The following is a 16,632-nucleotide window of genomic DNA, read 5'->3' on the forward strand; positions in this document are numbered from 1 at the left end:
CCCCCCCCCCCAAAACGCCCCTTCCCCACAGACATACTGCCAGGACACTGCTCTCCAAGCTGCCAGGCTGCATTTGTGTAAATCAGATCAGTATTGACTGATATTTCTGACTAATAACCAGCTATTGGTATCAGCCAAGAAAATCTTCATCAGTTCACCCCTAACTATTGCAACTGAAAGTGCTCGTCTGTTGTACCGTTTCCTCTGCCCCCCCCCCCAACAAAAGTTTGTTTTATTTTTCAGCTGAGATTTGTGCAAGTTGGCATGCTTATGTGTGCTTGTGTATTGAAGTGAGCTGAAGCCACTGAATGCCATAGCAAAGTGCAAGTGGATCTGTCCAAGCTGATTATACTGTATGCAGATGAAAACTAAAAACCTCACTGCGTCTGGCAAGACCAGATGCCGAATTCTTCTTGCTACCTCAGCTTTCCATGCCCTTGTTTGCCAGGTCTGTCAGAGCTTGTCCATTCAGTGCCTTGACCAATGACATAGCTGACTTCTTAATTCGGTGAACTTGTACGAGGTGATGGAGAAAGACTGGGAATCCTTGGCATGACAGGTTTACACTAGACTTCCTTTCCTGTTGCAACTAGAACCTGCTTAGCTAGGCAGCATAGTGAGCTGTAAGGGAGGGAGTAGGTGGTATAAATCTAATTTACACTGCGCATTACTGCGAAAGAGATTTGTGTGATCTGATTGCCTCATCATAAAGCATAAAACCAAAAAAAAAATCTCTCCTAGCAGACCCAAAACTCATAGGGGAGCTCCTGCAAGTTGCTTTCTTTCCAAGACTAGATCAAAATACTGGAGTTTGAGTTTCTTTCTGCAAGTGTTTAAAACCTGTACAAGAGCCTAACTGTAACTCTGAACAGCTTCGCACTCAACCGTATGACAGATCAAGGGATTGACTTGTTTTGGAAACCAGAAACTGGAATTACTGATTTAGTATTTGTTCTGCAGCCTTTGCAGGAAAGACAATTTGTGTTGTATTTAGCAAAACACAGAAAAACTGACTCTTTTTGAAAAATGGAAAGGATGAGTTAATTTCCTTGTATCAAAGTGGCTAGAAACAGGAATACCAGGAAACTTGCATTTTATATTTGGAAGAAGAGAGAAACAAATGGGCTTCTGAAGGGACGGATTACAGGAAAGATTGGGAGTAAAATTAATTATATGTATTATGGCCAATCATTAACTAACGAGATGAAACAGTATATAAGCACCTGAAAAATGAAGGAAAAAAAACTTGTGATTCTAGAAGCACTCCTCTTAATGTGTCGGCATTAATAAAAGGAAAAATTAAAGCTGAATGTCAAGGAAACCTTTCTTCCATTAGGCCATAAAATAATCTCTCAAGGCAGGTTGTGAAATTTCCATCATTTGTCACATTATTGGAAGATAATCCTCCATTGGCAGAACACTTTCTGGACCACTTCTGCTTCTTCCTTTTCTCGCAGCACCATCTCTTGTCTCTATTCAAAATCTTTGCTCAAATAGCCTCTTTGATCTCAGAGCTTTATCAAAGCCAAAGAAATCTTGTGTTCTGATTTCTGAAAGCTTGCCTTGATTTCTTTGTGCTTGTAGAAAAGTGAAGGAGAAATGAAGGGAAGGGGGGAGGTCAGGAAGAAAGAAGATAACTTGTCTAAATGTAGAGGAGAATATTGGTGTTGCAGACTAGTAGTTTCCCAGTACAAGGAAGCCAATCAGTTCAGTTGACTTAAACACAAGAACTACATTTTTTCAAACGAAGGAAAGAGAATGTGTTAATTAGCTCATTCTGATTGCAGCCCCACCTGACCGTTGACAGGAGAAAACATTTCCCTCTAGAGTGTGTGGGTAAAAAGAAGAAACTGCTTTTAGGTAGCTTAATAAAAACAGGATTTGAGATGCTAGCTAGATGAGATCCATAGACCACCTCATCTCTGGATTATCGGATCAAATGTAGCTGAAATTGCGAACCACTACAACCTGTTTTTCTCCGTTTGCTTGGCCTTTCTGAAATAAGTAGCTGATCTCAATCTAGATTATAGAGGGCTGCCATTTCCACTGCAAAATCCCCATCGGCTCTAGCACTGCCATCACCATTGTCCATCTTGTTGAGGCCAAGCCAACTCAGCCGACATTTTGTGGGCTGAGTTTTTAGACACTTTGTGATGCCTGTGTGGAAAATCTTGCACTGTCTCTGCGCCGTCCTGTTTTACTGAAGAAGTGTTTATAAAGCTGAGTCCTGGTTTCAGTTGCTATCACTTGGATAGTTTGCGGACAGAATTCATGTAGGTAAGTATTTTTAATAACTATTCTATATAATTTATTTTTCTACTTGACTTGCAGGGAGATGGCTGGATTTATTACAAACCCCTTTGGAAAAGTGTCCCTGCCATCCAAACTCAGCAAATGGACTAGATCAGACTCTTCAAGATGAGTTTTCCTGTTTTATCTAAGGTTTCTCTCCCTCTCAAACCACAGTAATTACACACCGAGTGTCCTGCTTTTTATAATTGCACAAATTCAAGTGAACGGAAAGGAATAAAAATGCTAGGGCACTTTAAAGTTACGAAACCCGCCCCCCCCCCCCCCCCCCCCCCCCCCCCCCCCCCCCCCCCCCCCCCCCCCCCCCCCCCCCCCCCCCCCCCCCCCCCCCCCCCCCCCCCCCCCCCCCCCCCCCCCCCCCCCCCCCCCCCCCCCCCCCCCCCCCAGAGGTGTGAAGACATACTTGCCAGATATGATCACCAACTTGTTTCTGCCTGATCCAAAAGATTTTATCTGAATTACATAACATGTTCTTTTAAGTAGGTCCTTTTGCGAAAGCTGCCTAAGATTACAAACCATCTGATCTTCTCAACAGCAGAAGCAGGTGCAGTGTTGTTGCCCCAGTGGCTTCACTATGGAGTGACATTATGAACCTTTCTTTCAGAATCTGTGCATCAAGCTCTGTTTTAATAACTGAGATACTTAGTACCCAGGTAGACACTCACCTACGCACACGCAATTTTTGCTGCTTGTGTATCCAGTAATTAACCTTCTGGGTGAAAACTGGAGAAGTGTTCAGAAGTTGTGCCTGGAATCAGTGTTAAGAATCAACTGGATCATGACGAGACCTGCTTTCCTTCAGAATGTGTGCATGCATCGGAGGAACAGGGAATCGATTATAGAGACTACCTTCTTTCTTTCTTTTTTTTTTTAAGGATTTATAAAATTGGTTAGAAATGTAACCATGGAGACATTTTTTTTTTTCCTCTGAAGCATTTTAATATACTTGAAAGAAAACGGACTTGATTTGGAGAAGTAATTCAGACACTTTTCAGCTCCTAATTTTATTAAATCTTTCTGAGGTGACTATTTAAGATTTACACAGATTGTAATTTAATGAGATTTGACCCCCCCCCCCAAGGACTTAGGTTTTCAAATGGAACAGGAAATGTAACTGTTGTGTTCATTTCCGCATCTCTGTCCGTGTGACCATCTCGGAGGTGACGTACCAGTGTTACATGCTGTCTGTTGGATTGGTCTGATCTGTCTCCTCTGTATAGTTGTCAAGACAAAGCAAAGCCGTTGAGTGTGAGCAATGGATGTGCAGACTCCGGTTTTGGTTTTCCATAAGTACGTGATAAAGGTTATTGTGCTGGAGACTGGGTATAAAATTAAAACACAATCAGATATCAGGAAACTGTATTCAGGTACAAACATCCTTCGTTTTTTATAAGTATTTTATTGAAGTCTAAGAATTGCTGGCAATTAAGAGTAGTACTGATTATGGCTTTCGTTATTGTTGTTACTACAAGCTACCTTAATTTTCCAAGAGTGGTGCCTTACTCTGTTTTTTCTTCTGATGTAGTCTTCCAATCAGTGTATATAACATTTATCTGTCACTTATGGCTGGATGCCTATTCCATCATCACGGGAACTCATAAGTGTGTGATCTGGTAAGAAGGTGTTTTCCAGTGAAGGGATCAGAATGTAAGAATGCATCGGAGGGTTTCCGTAACCATGTTAACTTTCCACACACATTGTAAATTGTGCAAAAAAAAAAAAAAAAAGTTTGGGTTCATGCACAACTATTTTGATTCTCTTGTACATTTTGCTGTGAAATGCACTGAGATCTCAATACGAGTCCATGTGTGAGAAGTGGGGAAAGAATAAAATACCAAAATGATGACCGTGTTTTGTCTACAGACCCATCTGTCTGAGCTTATCTGGGCTCTCAAACTGTCACATCCAAGCACCACAACCCACAGTAGTAATCGTTTCCTTCTACAGAACGATGCGTAGTGTAAGCCCTGTGCAACATCTCCCTACTTTTCTGTAATACACCCCTCTGCCTTCCTGTGAACTGTGGAATACTTTGCTTTTATTCTTAAGTTCATAAAGCAAGTACAATTAATGACTGAAGCTTGCTGATTGAGTTCCTCTTACTGCCTTTGTGCATTTGAAAAATCAGGTCATAAATGCACACTGAGCGAGCCACCTTAAGATGTGATTTCAGCAAACCTGCTAGTATTTGATGCTTTCTTTTTTACTGTTTCCTCTCTGTGGACCAGCAGCCTCTGCTTATTGGACAAGGTAACTGCTATCTCTGTGTATGTACCTTAAAGAAATTGCATGCAACAGAGCTTAATTAATAACCTGCTTAATTAGAGATGAATGAAGTGCAAAGATGTGCCTTTAATCCTGTAAAAGCAAAGAAATGTTGTGAATACTGAAACATTTTCTGTTACCTGACTGCATTTTGTCCCAGGTACTGCACAGGTGTGTGCAAATGCCGTGTGTTTAAATATGGGCATGCTGTCACTACTATGCTATGACGTCTGCTACTACCAGGGCTCAGATAAGATTTGGAGTAACGGGGGTAGGAGAGACCTATGCAAAACTCATGAAACGTGGAGTCTCCTGCCTTTCTGGCGGCATGTTCCCTTCTTTGGGTGGGTTTAGGAGCTGTGCTGAAGGAGGGGAGGTTTCAGCCCCCCTCTGCTCCTCGTCCACCCCAGAAGCTAACAAAAAGGGGATGGAAAATGGTGATGGTATAGAGGGTCCTGCTGGGATGGCAGGAAATATGTTCACAAGTACTCTGCTGGGTATGTGGAGCACTGCATTTTCTTTTCTTCTAGACCAGCGTTTCTCAACCCGTAAAATGGGTCGCAAGAATATATGAAAGGGTTGTGAACAAACTTTAAAAATGGATTCTCCTTTAAAAGAGAAAAATGGTGGAAACTGAGGCTTTCCCCTTGGAAGCTTGCAGAGTTCCAGCCTGCAAGGGGCTGCTTGCCCCCCCCCCCCCATGTTGTACGCACACTCCCCTGCCCCACACTGGGTGTCTGGGGCCTGGGGATGGGGGGGCATTGGGTTGAGACTGGCCATTGAGGTTTACAAATGGGCCCTGGTACAAAAAAATGTTGAGAACCACTGCTCTAGACCTCACCCCAGCCCACCGAGTTGGGGGTGAGAAAGATGATGACCTGAAGGCTAGTCGGCTGTCCCCTAACCCACAGACCTCAATAGAGGGCTCTTTTTGGGGACACCTCTAAATATCACTTATGATGCATTGGGTCTCTGGGTGGGGTCACCCTCTTGTCTCCCCATTGGCGGTACTGGTGAGGACCTCCACTTTTGCAGCTGTAGTAGAGCTCTCCACTGAGGTGGGGCTAGTGGGCTAGAGCTGCTTTTTGCAGGTGTGACCTGGCCATGGTGACTGCTGTTGCTCTACAGATGGGAGTAGCTGTCCCCTCAGTCCCTGCATGTGCCATGTGAACAGCAGCAAATGTCTGCTTGGAAGTCTGAGGGATGGCAGCTTGCACATCTACCAAACTGCAGCAATGGCACATGGTGTCTGCTGTGAAGGAGGAGAAGGCCTGCCTGGTCCTGCAGCACCTTCTGACATATGCTGTATTCCTTGTATTCTCTGGGTCTCAGCCTTTGTGGCAGTAATCTCCCTGGGAATCAGTCATATAAGCTGGGGCACCCGGTGTTTGGCGCAGGGTCCATTGGGCCCTGCCCTACTTCGAAGAATGGGAAATCAGTAAAATCTTGCTCTGAATTTGTTGCATCTTTCACTGCTGCTTATTGTAAAGTGTATCTTTGCCAGCTGAGACAACCGGTGGTCTTGCTCACAATCCAACAGCAACAGCTCCTGGCACCCTGTCATCACAGCAGATGGCTCAGTAACTCTTTCAAAAGTGCCCTTGGCTGATAAGCAAGTACAAGTTAAGTGACAGCCTTCTCTCTAAAGTTTTGGATTTAGAGCCATAGCTGGACAGCTCTTCATAAAGAAGGTAAGTGCACGGAGACATTTTCGTACCTTAATCTTTTTTATTTTCAGGGCTGTATTAGTTTGCTTTCCTCCACCTGGTATTCTCCATAAAGCTGCCACTAATATTGATAGCAAACCAAATGAAATGCTATGATCACTTATGGAGCACTCTCCTTAAATAGGAAAGAAAAGACTTCTTGACCATGATGGTGGTGATGAAAAGACCGTGTAGAAATCTGATGGCCACCAAAGCTGATGAAGACTTAAAGTTAGTCTTCACCGGCTGGTTGGATGAGTAAAGAAGGTAATGGAAAATGGTCAAAAAAGGGCAGAATTCTTCCAATTGAATACCGCATTGCAATTGTTTGAAATGTATGCGGCTGAAGATTCCCAGTCACTTGGAAGGATATCATTTTAGACTTGTGTTGCTTAAGACCAGACAACCTCTGTGTCAAAAGCATGGGTGGGGTGGAGACATGGATGGGACTGTGTTCATTCATAACTTGATCCATAGTTCTGAAGTTTGTTACTTTAGTGCTTTGGGCACACAGCCAAATGCTATATTTTGGCCTTTACTCTTTCTTACTGTATTGGAATAAAGTTGGCACCATTTTAATCAACGGGGAAGATCAGGTTTCTGATGTTTTATTTATTTTCATGTCAATGCTGTTTTCCCTGTGTGTGTTAAACATATTTCATGAAAAAATGGGAGCAATCATTTTTGCAATAAAAGCAGATATTTCAGTATTATTAAAATATGTAAGTTTGTTTTTAAACTGCTGCTAGAAACTGAGAACATCAATAGAAAATGACTCTCTTGGAATTTTAGACGGTGGAAATATCAAACACACAGTCATCTATGATGAACTGACTGATTGGTAGTGCAGATGTATTGGATAATTGGGCAATGAGATTTCTCCTACAGAAACACAAAGCACAGAAATATATAGTTTGTCTTTGACAGTTTTGCCACATCTTAAGACCCATGCCCTCCCCAAGTGCCATTCTGATCCCCTTCCCTTGTCCCAGCTGCTGCTCCACTTTCTGCTCCCTGCCCCATCTCCCATGTGCCTCACACACAGGCTGCTTATGCCACTTGTGGCCCTCATGCCCGCAGGTTGGCCACCACTAGTCTATGCAACAGGGTTTAAAATAGTCTCGGTTAGGGCGGCTAGGAGCTGGAACCAACTTCCTAGGGAAGTGGTGCTGGCTCCTACCCTGGGGATCTTTAAGAAGAGGCTTGATGACTACCTAGCTGGACTCATTTGAGTCCAGTCTTTTCTCCTGCCCAGGCGGGGGGTCGGACTTGAAGATCTACAAGGTCCCTTCTGACCCTACTTCTATGATACTATGATTCGGGTATTGAGGCACAGGAGTGGTGCTGAAACGCACTGATCTTAAACTCGTCTTAAACCTGGTGTCTTTAAAGCAAACAACACATGCAAGTAAAAGTTTTAGAAGAGCTGAAATTTCTCAGTGCCCTGATAGGGATTCAGGAGCTTAAATATACAGCTTTGTTTTCAGAGCTGCCAACCAGCCACAGGGCTCCAGGTTCAAGGTCAGCGCAAGCGCTCAGTGTTCAGCTCGGAGTCCTGCCTGGATTCCTAATGTCAAAGCAGCTCATCTTGGAAACTATCTCATTCTTAACTCCCTTTCTATGTTTTCATGTCACACTCATCACAGCGCTCTAGCTTTCAGCTGTGAAAAAAATGCTTCTTGGCATCATCCTCATGAGCCACATATCTGGGCCCTGCAGACTGAGCCTGCTTCCTTAGCTCGAGAATTAGGTCTTTCACCCTTGGATTTGAGAGGCAAGCTTTACATATGGTCTGAACATGCTGCTTGTAGAAATGTACAGCTTAAGCTTGTAAGATGCCAGGATGCTCTCAGAAACTGCTTAAGCTTTTATTGGATCTGTACGGTCCACGCCTTGATTCAGCAGAATATTAATTGTACACTCAGGGCTTGATTCAGCAGACTATTAATTGTAAACTCAGTGCTGCACAGTGAGATGTAGGAATTACCCCACTATTGTTTCACAAAGGCAGCTCACAAGGAGATACAAGACCACATATTAACTACCAAGAGCCCCTTCATGTTGCTGTTGCAGTTTCACATCTTCCTTCCTGCGTAAGCCTTGTATTAAGGCCATTTTGTTCTCTTCCTGTGCAGACAGAGGTAGGAGAGGAAATGCATTACATGCGAGTGCAAAATGGGGGTGTTAGGTTGAAGGGAATGCATGATACAAGACGGTGGCCCAAGCGCAGGGAGAAGCTTGAAGAATGGCTCAAAATCACAAGTTGCAAGAGGCAGACTGCTGCCCTAGGTCATCTGATGAGGCAGCTGAGAATAGTATGGGGCTACAGATGGTGAGAGGACATAGGAGCCTGCCAGTGTATCTAGCAAACCCTTTTTTTGGTAAAGACTTTCCCTAAGATTAATGACACATGCACACTCTCTCCTGTGCCTTGTAAGATCAGAGAGGAGAGAGAGAACTTTATTCTGTCCTTTTTCTGCTCCCTCATTTTGTGCAGTGTGTAGAAACCGCTTGTCCTCAGCTTTCAAGAGAAGAGCTGGGACTCTTGTGTCACTGTGGAAATCCGGAGCAGCAAGGCTCTGTGCAGAATCTTTCCCAGCCTCTACCTTGGAGCCTGTGGACTTGCACCTGTTTTCCTGCCCTTCCCCATACCCGTGCAGTGGATCTATACATTTGCAATGTGGCCCTTGCACAACTACCTCTTCTAAAACCCCTGGGCAGATGACCGTGTCCTAAGAACCTTCTGGGTCAGACCAAAGATCCATCTAGCCTAGTCTTTCATTGTGGCAAGTAGTGGATGTTTTAGAGGAAGAGTGTTAGTAATAGGGCATCCCTCCTATGTCAGGTATGTCCTTAACTATTGTGTTTAGTGGCTCATGATAAACCAATCCTCCATGAATCAGTCTAATCCCTCTTTAGGGCCTGGTTTACTGTTGGTCCTTTACACTGTCCTGTGACCATGAGTTCCATATGTTAAGTACACAGGCTCCCTTTTGCAGCAAAACCACAGCACTCTCACTGCTGTGACAGTAAGGTGTCCCAAAGTGGGAATGACTGGCTATGGATGGCCAGAGAAAACAGCAAGAAGCTTTCCAATAGCAAGGAGCCTGACAAAGTACTGCTATAGTTGGAAATACCAGCCCAGCCCGCAACTGGTCTTTGCCACTTGAGCCTAAGAATCACTAAAGATGGGTGTGGACAAGGTCCCCAAGATGAGCTGGACCACTGCCCTGCCCACAGTACTCCTAAACTGCAGGTACGGTCATGCACCAAGGGTTCCTAAAGTGCAGCCTGTGAGACACTTTAATGCAGCCTGCAACAGGGATGCTTAAGGGTGGCCATCAATGTTGTATCTACTGTGCATAAATATCTGCAATGTCCTCCCTTTATTAAGCAGCTCCCAGTGCTCTGTCCCACCCATTAAATATCTCCCAGGGGCAAACCTCTGGTATCCCCAGACTTGGAAGACAGCTGGGAGTTGGACTGTGACTTGGGACAGAGGCTTAGCATGGTGTTCTGCACAAGTGGTACTCAGTGAGCTACACTCCCTGCACTGGTCCCTTTTGTCATTTTATCTGAGCAGTTTTGCATTTGTTATGCAGCCAGAATGGTCACGCATTCCTAAGCACTACGTGTTGGGAAGCAAAGACAGATCATGATGTTGCCAAATGACTTCTCCAGTGCCTTATTACAGTACCTGAGGGCTGACTCGTCTGGGGTTGGTATCATCAAAGCTGGGGCCAGTGTGAATGAGCTTCTGCTTTGCATCTTGCATAGTCCCTGAGAGATCCTGAGGCTGGAGAGAGCTGCCTTGTGAGAACTGATGCAAATCTGTGGCCACCAGTGACTGGAAAACCAGGGGGAAGTCTCTGTGGCTCCAAAAGAAGCATGGAAAGAGTTAAAAGCTCAAAGCCAAGAGCCCAAAGGAAGTCGTGGGATTCAGGTACTTATTAATAAAGGGTGAAACATTTTTAAAAATAGTAAAGAAAACATCTTACATTATTATACACTCAAGTACAAAATATATTCATATACAAGGTTGCACTTCAGCCAAAGTATAGAGCCCACAGCACTTTGCGTTGTGCCCCTGCAGTGAATGGTCTCATAAATAAGTTACATCTCAGCTCTTAAGTTCATTTTAAGAAAATGAACTCCAGCCTTTTATGAAAGAGCCACATGATTGCCTTTTATCCTCCTGTTCATTTTGGTAGAAGGCCTCTCTCTGTCACTGGCTGTTTCTGTTCTCATCACTGGCTTGGCGTTCGCTGCTGGGGCAAACTGTTTTGCCAGCCTCGTTGTCCATGTTGTTGTTGAGGATGTCATCGCAGTCCATCTGCGCCATCAAGTTGAACCGCTCAGCTACACAGTGGGCGGTGAGCCGAGCCTCGGGGTCGTGATCCCAGCACTCTGTGATGGTGTCGCACAGAAAGTGCATTCCCTGAAGTGAGAGGATCTGAAGTTAGGTTTGCAAGGGCAGAGGAAGCAAGAAGCAGAGGTATCGGAAATGTGAACAAGGACGTTGGAGGAATGTGATATTTCTGTGATGAATTGCCTCAAGCACGTTTCCAACATTAAGTATGGAGGAAATGGGGGTATCCAAGGTATCTCACAGTATGAGAACTTGGGCTCCGTGATGGTGTACTTAAGATGTCTTGGTCATGGCTCCAGAGGTAGGAGTTGAATTCTTGCCATAAGCATCCAAAATGCTTGATGGGACTGCACCTATTCAACCCAGCAAGAGGAGTCGGTCAGAGATGACCAGGCACATCACTTCCTAATGTGGTGTTGGCTATGGGTACAGGTGTACCTTAACCAAGCTAGCCCAAGGGACTGCTGGGCTCTTGAACTTTTTTCCCCTTCGTGTGATGACTGATGGTATAAACTGATCATCTAATGATTGATAGTGCAGTAGCTATGGGAGCCTTAGCTATCATCAGGCTGCCCATATCTAGCACAGCAAAACTGTCCTTGATGCAAAAGTTTGACCCCAAGGGTGGGATTTTCAAAGGAGCTTAGGTGATTTAGGCACTCCAACCTACTCTCCCTTTGGGATGCCCCAAGCAGAGTGGACAAGGCAAACAAAAGTGAGAAGGGGAAGCAGAGGCCTGGAGTTCCTTGCCCGAGGCCACAAAGAGCTGAGCAGAGCCCAAGACACCCAACTCCCAGCCCGCCACCCACTCCAGGGCCCCTTTGCCAGCTTTGCCAGATAACTTCATCTTCTGTAAGCACTCTCCATTTGTAAACCTGTGTGTTGGGCCCTGATTCCTCAGTCAATAAATTATCCCAGAGTTGATACACGAGGGAAATTTGTGGGTTTTTTTCTTGCCCTGAAGTAACATCAGTTAGTAATGAGGATTTTGTGCTTCTCGGTGTGCTCTAGAATACATCCAAGTCTCTTGAGTACAATGGCCAAACTCAGTAAGCCTTTATTTATTTATTTATATTATTTTTCTTTCTGCAGGTGGAAATTTTAGTCTCATTTCAAAGCACTACAGGAGAGAGAGAGATCTATATATAGGAGACCCTTGCCATTCAGGAGGCATATATTCTTGTATCCCTTGTGAATGGTGAAATTTGCAAATAAGGCAGTGCGTTCATGAATGCAGTGCCCCCAGCGGCTGGGGCAGGAGCCCGGTGGCAGCAAGCACAGAGCTCCCAAGGAGCTCCTGTAAGTGTATAAAGTGTATTTAAAATGCCGGTTTGGCATTCATGAATATTTGCAACCGCGAATGCCGAACCTGCAAATAGCAAGGGTTTCCTGTATCTATATATCTATATAGCTTATATATATCTCCTGTAGTGCTTTGAAATGAAACTAAAATTTCCACCTGCAGAAAGAAAAAAATATATAAATACACACGCGCGCGCGCGATGCATCTCCTATAGTGCTGTGAAATGAAACTAAAATTTTTATCTGCAGAAAGAAAATGGTGGCTTTCAGCTGCTAATTTTGTTCAAACTAATAACTGCACAGAGGCTGTTCCACCTTCCTTTCACCCACCAGTGCTATTCTGGCTGGGGAGTGGAACAGCTGTGGACACTACCAGCTGTTCCACCTTCCTTTCACCACACCAGTGCTATTCTAGCTGGTGTCTTGCATCATTATGGCAAGGTTTAGCAACAAGTACTGTTGGAAGAAGAAAGAACTTGTTTTGAATAAAGCCTCACGCATTCTCAGAGGCTTTGTGTATTCTGTTCACTTGCAATTAAAATGATGTACACAATCTCATGGACACAAATGATAAGAGAGTTTCTAGTGCTCTCATGTCGGCCTCGCCTGTCCTCTTATTTTTCAGAAGTCTCTCCATGGGGTTCAGTTGACTAAGAAACCTGGAGGAAAGAGTAGGACAAATCTGATATTTTGAATTGGCGGAGGACAACCTTTTTGGCAGGCATGCCACAAATTAGCCCCACAGCCTCCTCTAGTACCACTCTGATCCCCTTCCTTTGCCTGATCTGCATCGCTTTCTCCTCCGTGCTTTGTGCTCCCTACCTGATCTGCTTTGCGTCCCACTTCCTCCCCTCCCTCCTGCTGTGCTGTCTGTCTCCCCAGTGGTCAGACTTACCCAAAGAGCCTTGTCTGCCTGTGTCCTTAGATCAACACGGCTACAACCTACACCCCTGTGCTCTGCCACGTGGAGGCTGCCTGTGGTACCTGTGCCACTGGCTGGCCACCCCTGTTTCAAATAACAAATTGACCTCCAGGCCCTCTGCCAGTATTTGCCTGTGAGCAGGCAGGTATGTCATTCTGCCTAAGATGAACAACTTGTGTCAGTTCTTCAGCAGCAAATTAAACCTCTGAGGAAGAAGGTGTGGGGTGATGGGAAGGAGGGAGCTGTCAAATGATAAAAAGATGTTCTGGTTTTCTCCCAGCAGGTGGTGCTGTCCTACTTTGCATTTTGGGAATCTTAGCTCTACAATGTCAGAAGGATGACCATGATTCAAAACCTTGGAAAAAATAGTCTAGGCTCAGAGCTGAGCCTTCAGAGTCTGGTTTTGGATAGTCCCAAGTAAGTGTTTATTTTGCATCCAATTCCAACGCCCCTCCATGAGGTTCAGGGGGCTGGCTTGTTTTGAGGGTTGTTGAACACACAACAATCAGCAATTTTGAAAAACCCACCCAGGATCTTTATAGCTGCCTTCATTCCCAGAGCATGTGCATGGGGACTTGGGCCTGTGTGATGGGAGCTTAGTGCTTCAAACATACTGTGTGGCTTTTGGGGAAAAATGTGCTTCTGGGACTGACTAGTTTTGGTGCATATCTTGCTTTGTTTTAACAGCATAATTTGTTACAGCTGAGGTCTTCAGCTCAACAATTCCAGGTTGCACTTTCTTCAAAAAGTATTAATTTTCTAGCATCCTCTAGGTGTAAGCATAGCATATAGTTTATCAAAGGCCTCCCAGAATTCTACCTCATTTTCCTCTCTCTGCTTACTGTACATTTTTCTGTACAAGATTTTACTTTAAAGAACTACTTCCCTCTTCATCTCTCCTTGCACTTGTAATGCAGCAGTCCTTTTTGCTATGTAAGGAACCTGTAGCATCATGGCTTGGAGATTACGGTCTTATCCTTGGAACATCAGCTAGTGATTGCAAAGATTATTGTTTGTGCAAAACCTAATGCAGCTCACTTCCCTGCCCCATCCTGTTTTGCTGGGCATGTGAAGTGCCTATAGAACATGTGTGCCCTTATACAAGTCCTCTTGGAATTGGAAGAGTCATGGTCCCTAAGTGTTACAGCATAAAAACTAGTCTTAAACTCTCATGACTTCCTCTTCGATAAAAGTACCTTATGTCTAAGAGCTCTGTATTACTGCCTAACCCCAGTGTAATAGATTACTGTCCTAGCTTACAATAACGTTATCTATTTGGTACGCTCACTGACTGCAGATATTACCTATGGAGAAAACTGTGGGCCCAGTGAGGTTTGAGTGCTTTATCCTAGATCAGCTAATTTACCCCAGATTTGGGAGCAGAACCCAAAAAAGGCAATTGGGACATTTGGGTCCTAACAGTTTAGAAGTGCAGTAACCCGTCTCTCTCTGACTTGAATAACTGGGACCACCAATGCATTGCCAACATCATTCAAGGGTAGCCATGTCCATTGCAAATCAGGTGTATGAATAACTACTGTAGGTTATGATAACCTTATGTATTTTTTTTATTATTATTATTATTTACCTGATGCACAAGCCAGTTACTAGGTATTTCTGGGCGTCCTCTGCCATGCAGCACAATGTCTCTCATGGTATCCACGCAGGGTTGCTCCTGGACTTTTGACCCAAAAGGCAGCTCGTAACTCTTTACCTCTAGAAGAAAGTGGAACAGGACGACAGCATTACCAGATGTCATTTGTGGATTCACAGTAGGCCCGTGTTTACTGCTCTGGCTGATATGCTCACTGTTAAACCACAGTACGTGACTTATGTAGATTGATAAAAAAAATCCAGAACCACAGAGATGAATGCAGTTTCTGGGTGTTAGAAGCAAGATTTACATATTTTTTGTAGAAATCAAGGCCCAGAAAGGGGCATTAGATATAATCTGTATATCACAAATTCAAAGATGTTGCTAGTTGTTAGCCCACGTACACTGCAAAAACTGGAACACACATCACAAGCAGAGAAGAGGAGAGACAAGGTGACACTACTGCCAAAGGCCTATTGTAATGGCAGGCCATAGATTGAGATAAGAGAAGCTCAGGAGATTCCAGCAGACTAATCATGTTGCAGATGGATGTGAAAGGAGCCAAATTTGGTGAGTGATATGGCCCTGAACAGTCAGACAGGGCCTTTTCAGGGTTTTCTTTGTACCACATGAGAACACGGGCCCACTTCCCACAGTATTTCTCCTCCAGCCTTGGCTAGTATCTGGGGCTGCTGAGGAAGCTTTGGGGGTGGCGGGGGGAGAACCGAAGGGCCAGGAGGAACTACCTGCTTCACCAAATCCACTCCCCTGCTATCGCAGGTAACCATGCTGGGGGGGGTGGAATCCTCCCTGATGCCTATAGCCGTGGGGCTGAAGTCCTGAACACCAAAGCCTAATTGTAATTTACTATCCAGATATTGAGCTGAAAGTGCCATGAGCAGTTTAAGATCAGGTCCATCTCCACTACAGCTTAAAAAGCTAAAGTAAAAGCACTGATCTGGAACTTGTGACACCCTCCCCCCGGCAGTCCCTGCTGTACATGCATCTGGACCTGCAAGTGAGAAGTTCATGGAGGAGGGAGACTATCTTTAAAAACCTGTCAATGTTTCATAATCTTTCTCCTGAGGATTTTTTGGTTTTGGCTTCCAACCTTGCTGCCTCCCCATTAGAGCATGATTTCATCGCACTGTCGGTGTACAGGTACAGAGGGTGACATCAGGCTCTCCCTTGAACATCTGAGAACAGGAGATGTTCTTCCTGGAGACCCCAGAGCTGTAGAAATAACTCCCTCTTAGGGACACAGGGGAGCTGAGGGCACTTTCTTCCACAGTAGGGGTAAATGTGCTTCTCTAACTCAGCCTTTGGGTACGTCTATGCTGCAGGCTCCTGTGCAGTGTAAAGATACCAACCTAACTGTAAACAAGCCAGCTTCAATACTGGAAATTGTCTAGCCATGGAAACATGGAGTTCTGTAGGGGCCACTTTATCCAGCTGAAAAGTATCAATACAGTATAGCTTTGCTGAGCCCCAGGTAGACTGTGACCATCCTGCTTTCCAAGTCTAAGTAGCTTGGGCTTCTTTACACTGCACGAGTGGGGAATCTGTCACAAAGAGCTGCAGAGACGGACTGTTTTCTGTGTCTGAAATGTTGATTCAAGGGTTTTCTCTTTTTAATCTTGTAGGTATCAAACTATTAGAAGCATCATGAGTCATGCCACAGCCTGGGCTGATATAGGGATTTCTGAAGCAGAACTCCTGAAAGCAGAAGGTAGGAATGCCATTGCTCCACCATAGATCATGGCAATGCCCCCATTTTAACATTTCATCTGCTCTGCTTCAGGAGCCTTCCTGCTCCCAGATGTAGAGTTGGGACATGGGGAAGGGAAGTAAAATTGTAGGGACATGAAACTGGGCAGCAGACCAAGAGATCTGAGAGGATGAAGGTGAATAGGGAGATGTAGACGCAGATGTCGGGGGAGAAAGAAAAATGAGTTTTGGAGAAAGGTAAGAAGGAAAAAGATGGGTAAGCGGAGAAAAAGAGGAGGAAATTTGTGAGATGCAATCACGTCTCAGAGAGAAAGTCAGATGCCAGGACATGACAACAAAATAGTCAATGGGTGTAACTACAGGATGCCAGAGATAGTGAGATGCCTGTGGGTGGGTGGTTGGGAGGTTGATGGAGGTCAGTGATGCTGCCTGAGGG

General features: G+C 44.8%; 2 protein-coding genes across 3 annotated transcripts in view; one reads left to right on the forward strand and one right to left on the reverse strand.

The window, feature by feature from the left end:
- OSBPL11 (oxysterol binding protein like 11) overlaps nt 1-2,557 on the forward strand; it is a 102,374-nt gene extending 99,817 nt beyond the window's left edge. For both annotated transcript variants that reach the window (XM_019522554.1, XM_019522553.1), the window contains exon 14: nt 2,332-2,557. In XM_019522554.1, coding sequence (XP_019378099.1) covers nt 2,332-2,403 — 72 coding nt within the window. In that variant the 3' untranslated portion in view covers nt 2,404-2,557. The remainder of the gene's footprint in view (nt 1-2,331) is intronic.
- Nucleotides 2,558-10,211: 7,654 nt separating this feature from the next.
- Nucleotides 10,212-16,632, reverse strand: part of LOC109301398 (TGF-beta receptor type-2-like) — a 63,935-nt gene continuing 57,514 nt past the window's right edge. The window contains exons 6-7 of the mRNA XM_019522555.1: nt 14,463-14,590; nt 10,212-10,719 (exon numbers count right to left, since the gene is read on the reverse strand). Of these exons, the coding sequence (XP_019378100.1) occupies nt 10,507-10,719; nt 14,463-14,590 (341 nt within the window). The 3' untranslated portion in view covers nt 10,212-10,506. The remainder of the gene's footprint in view (nt 10,720-14,462; nt 14,591-16,632) is intronic.

The sequence above is a fragment of the Gavialis gangeticus genome, unplaced genomic scaffold, assembly GCF_001723915.1.
Source record: "Gavialis gangeticus isolate Ggan-Ray unplaced genomic scaffold, GavGan_comp1, whole genome shotgun sequence".
In the NCBI taxonomy this organism is placed as follows: domain Eukaryota; kingdom Metazoa; phylum Chordata; order Crocodylia; family Gavialidae; genus Gavialis; species Gavialis gangeticus.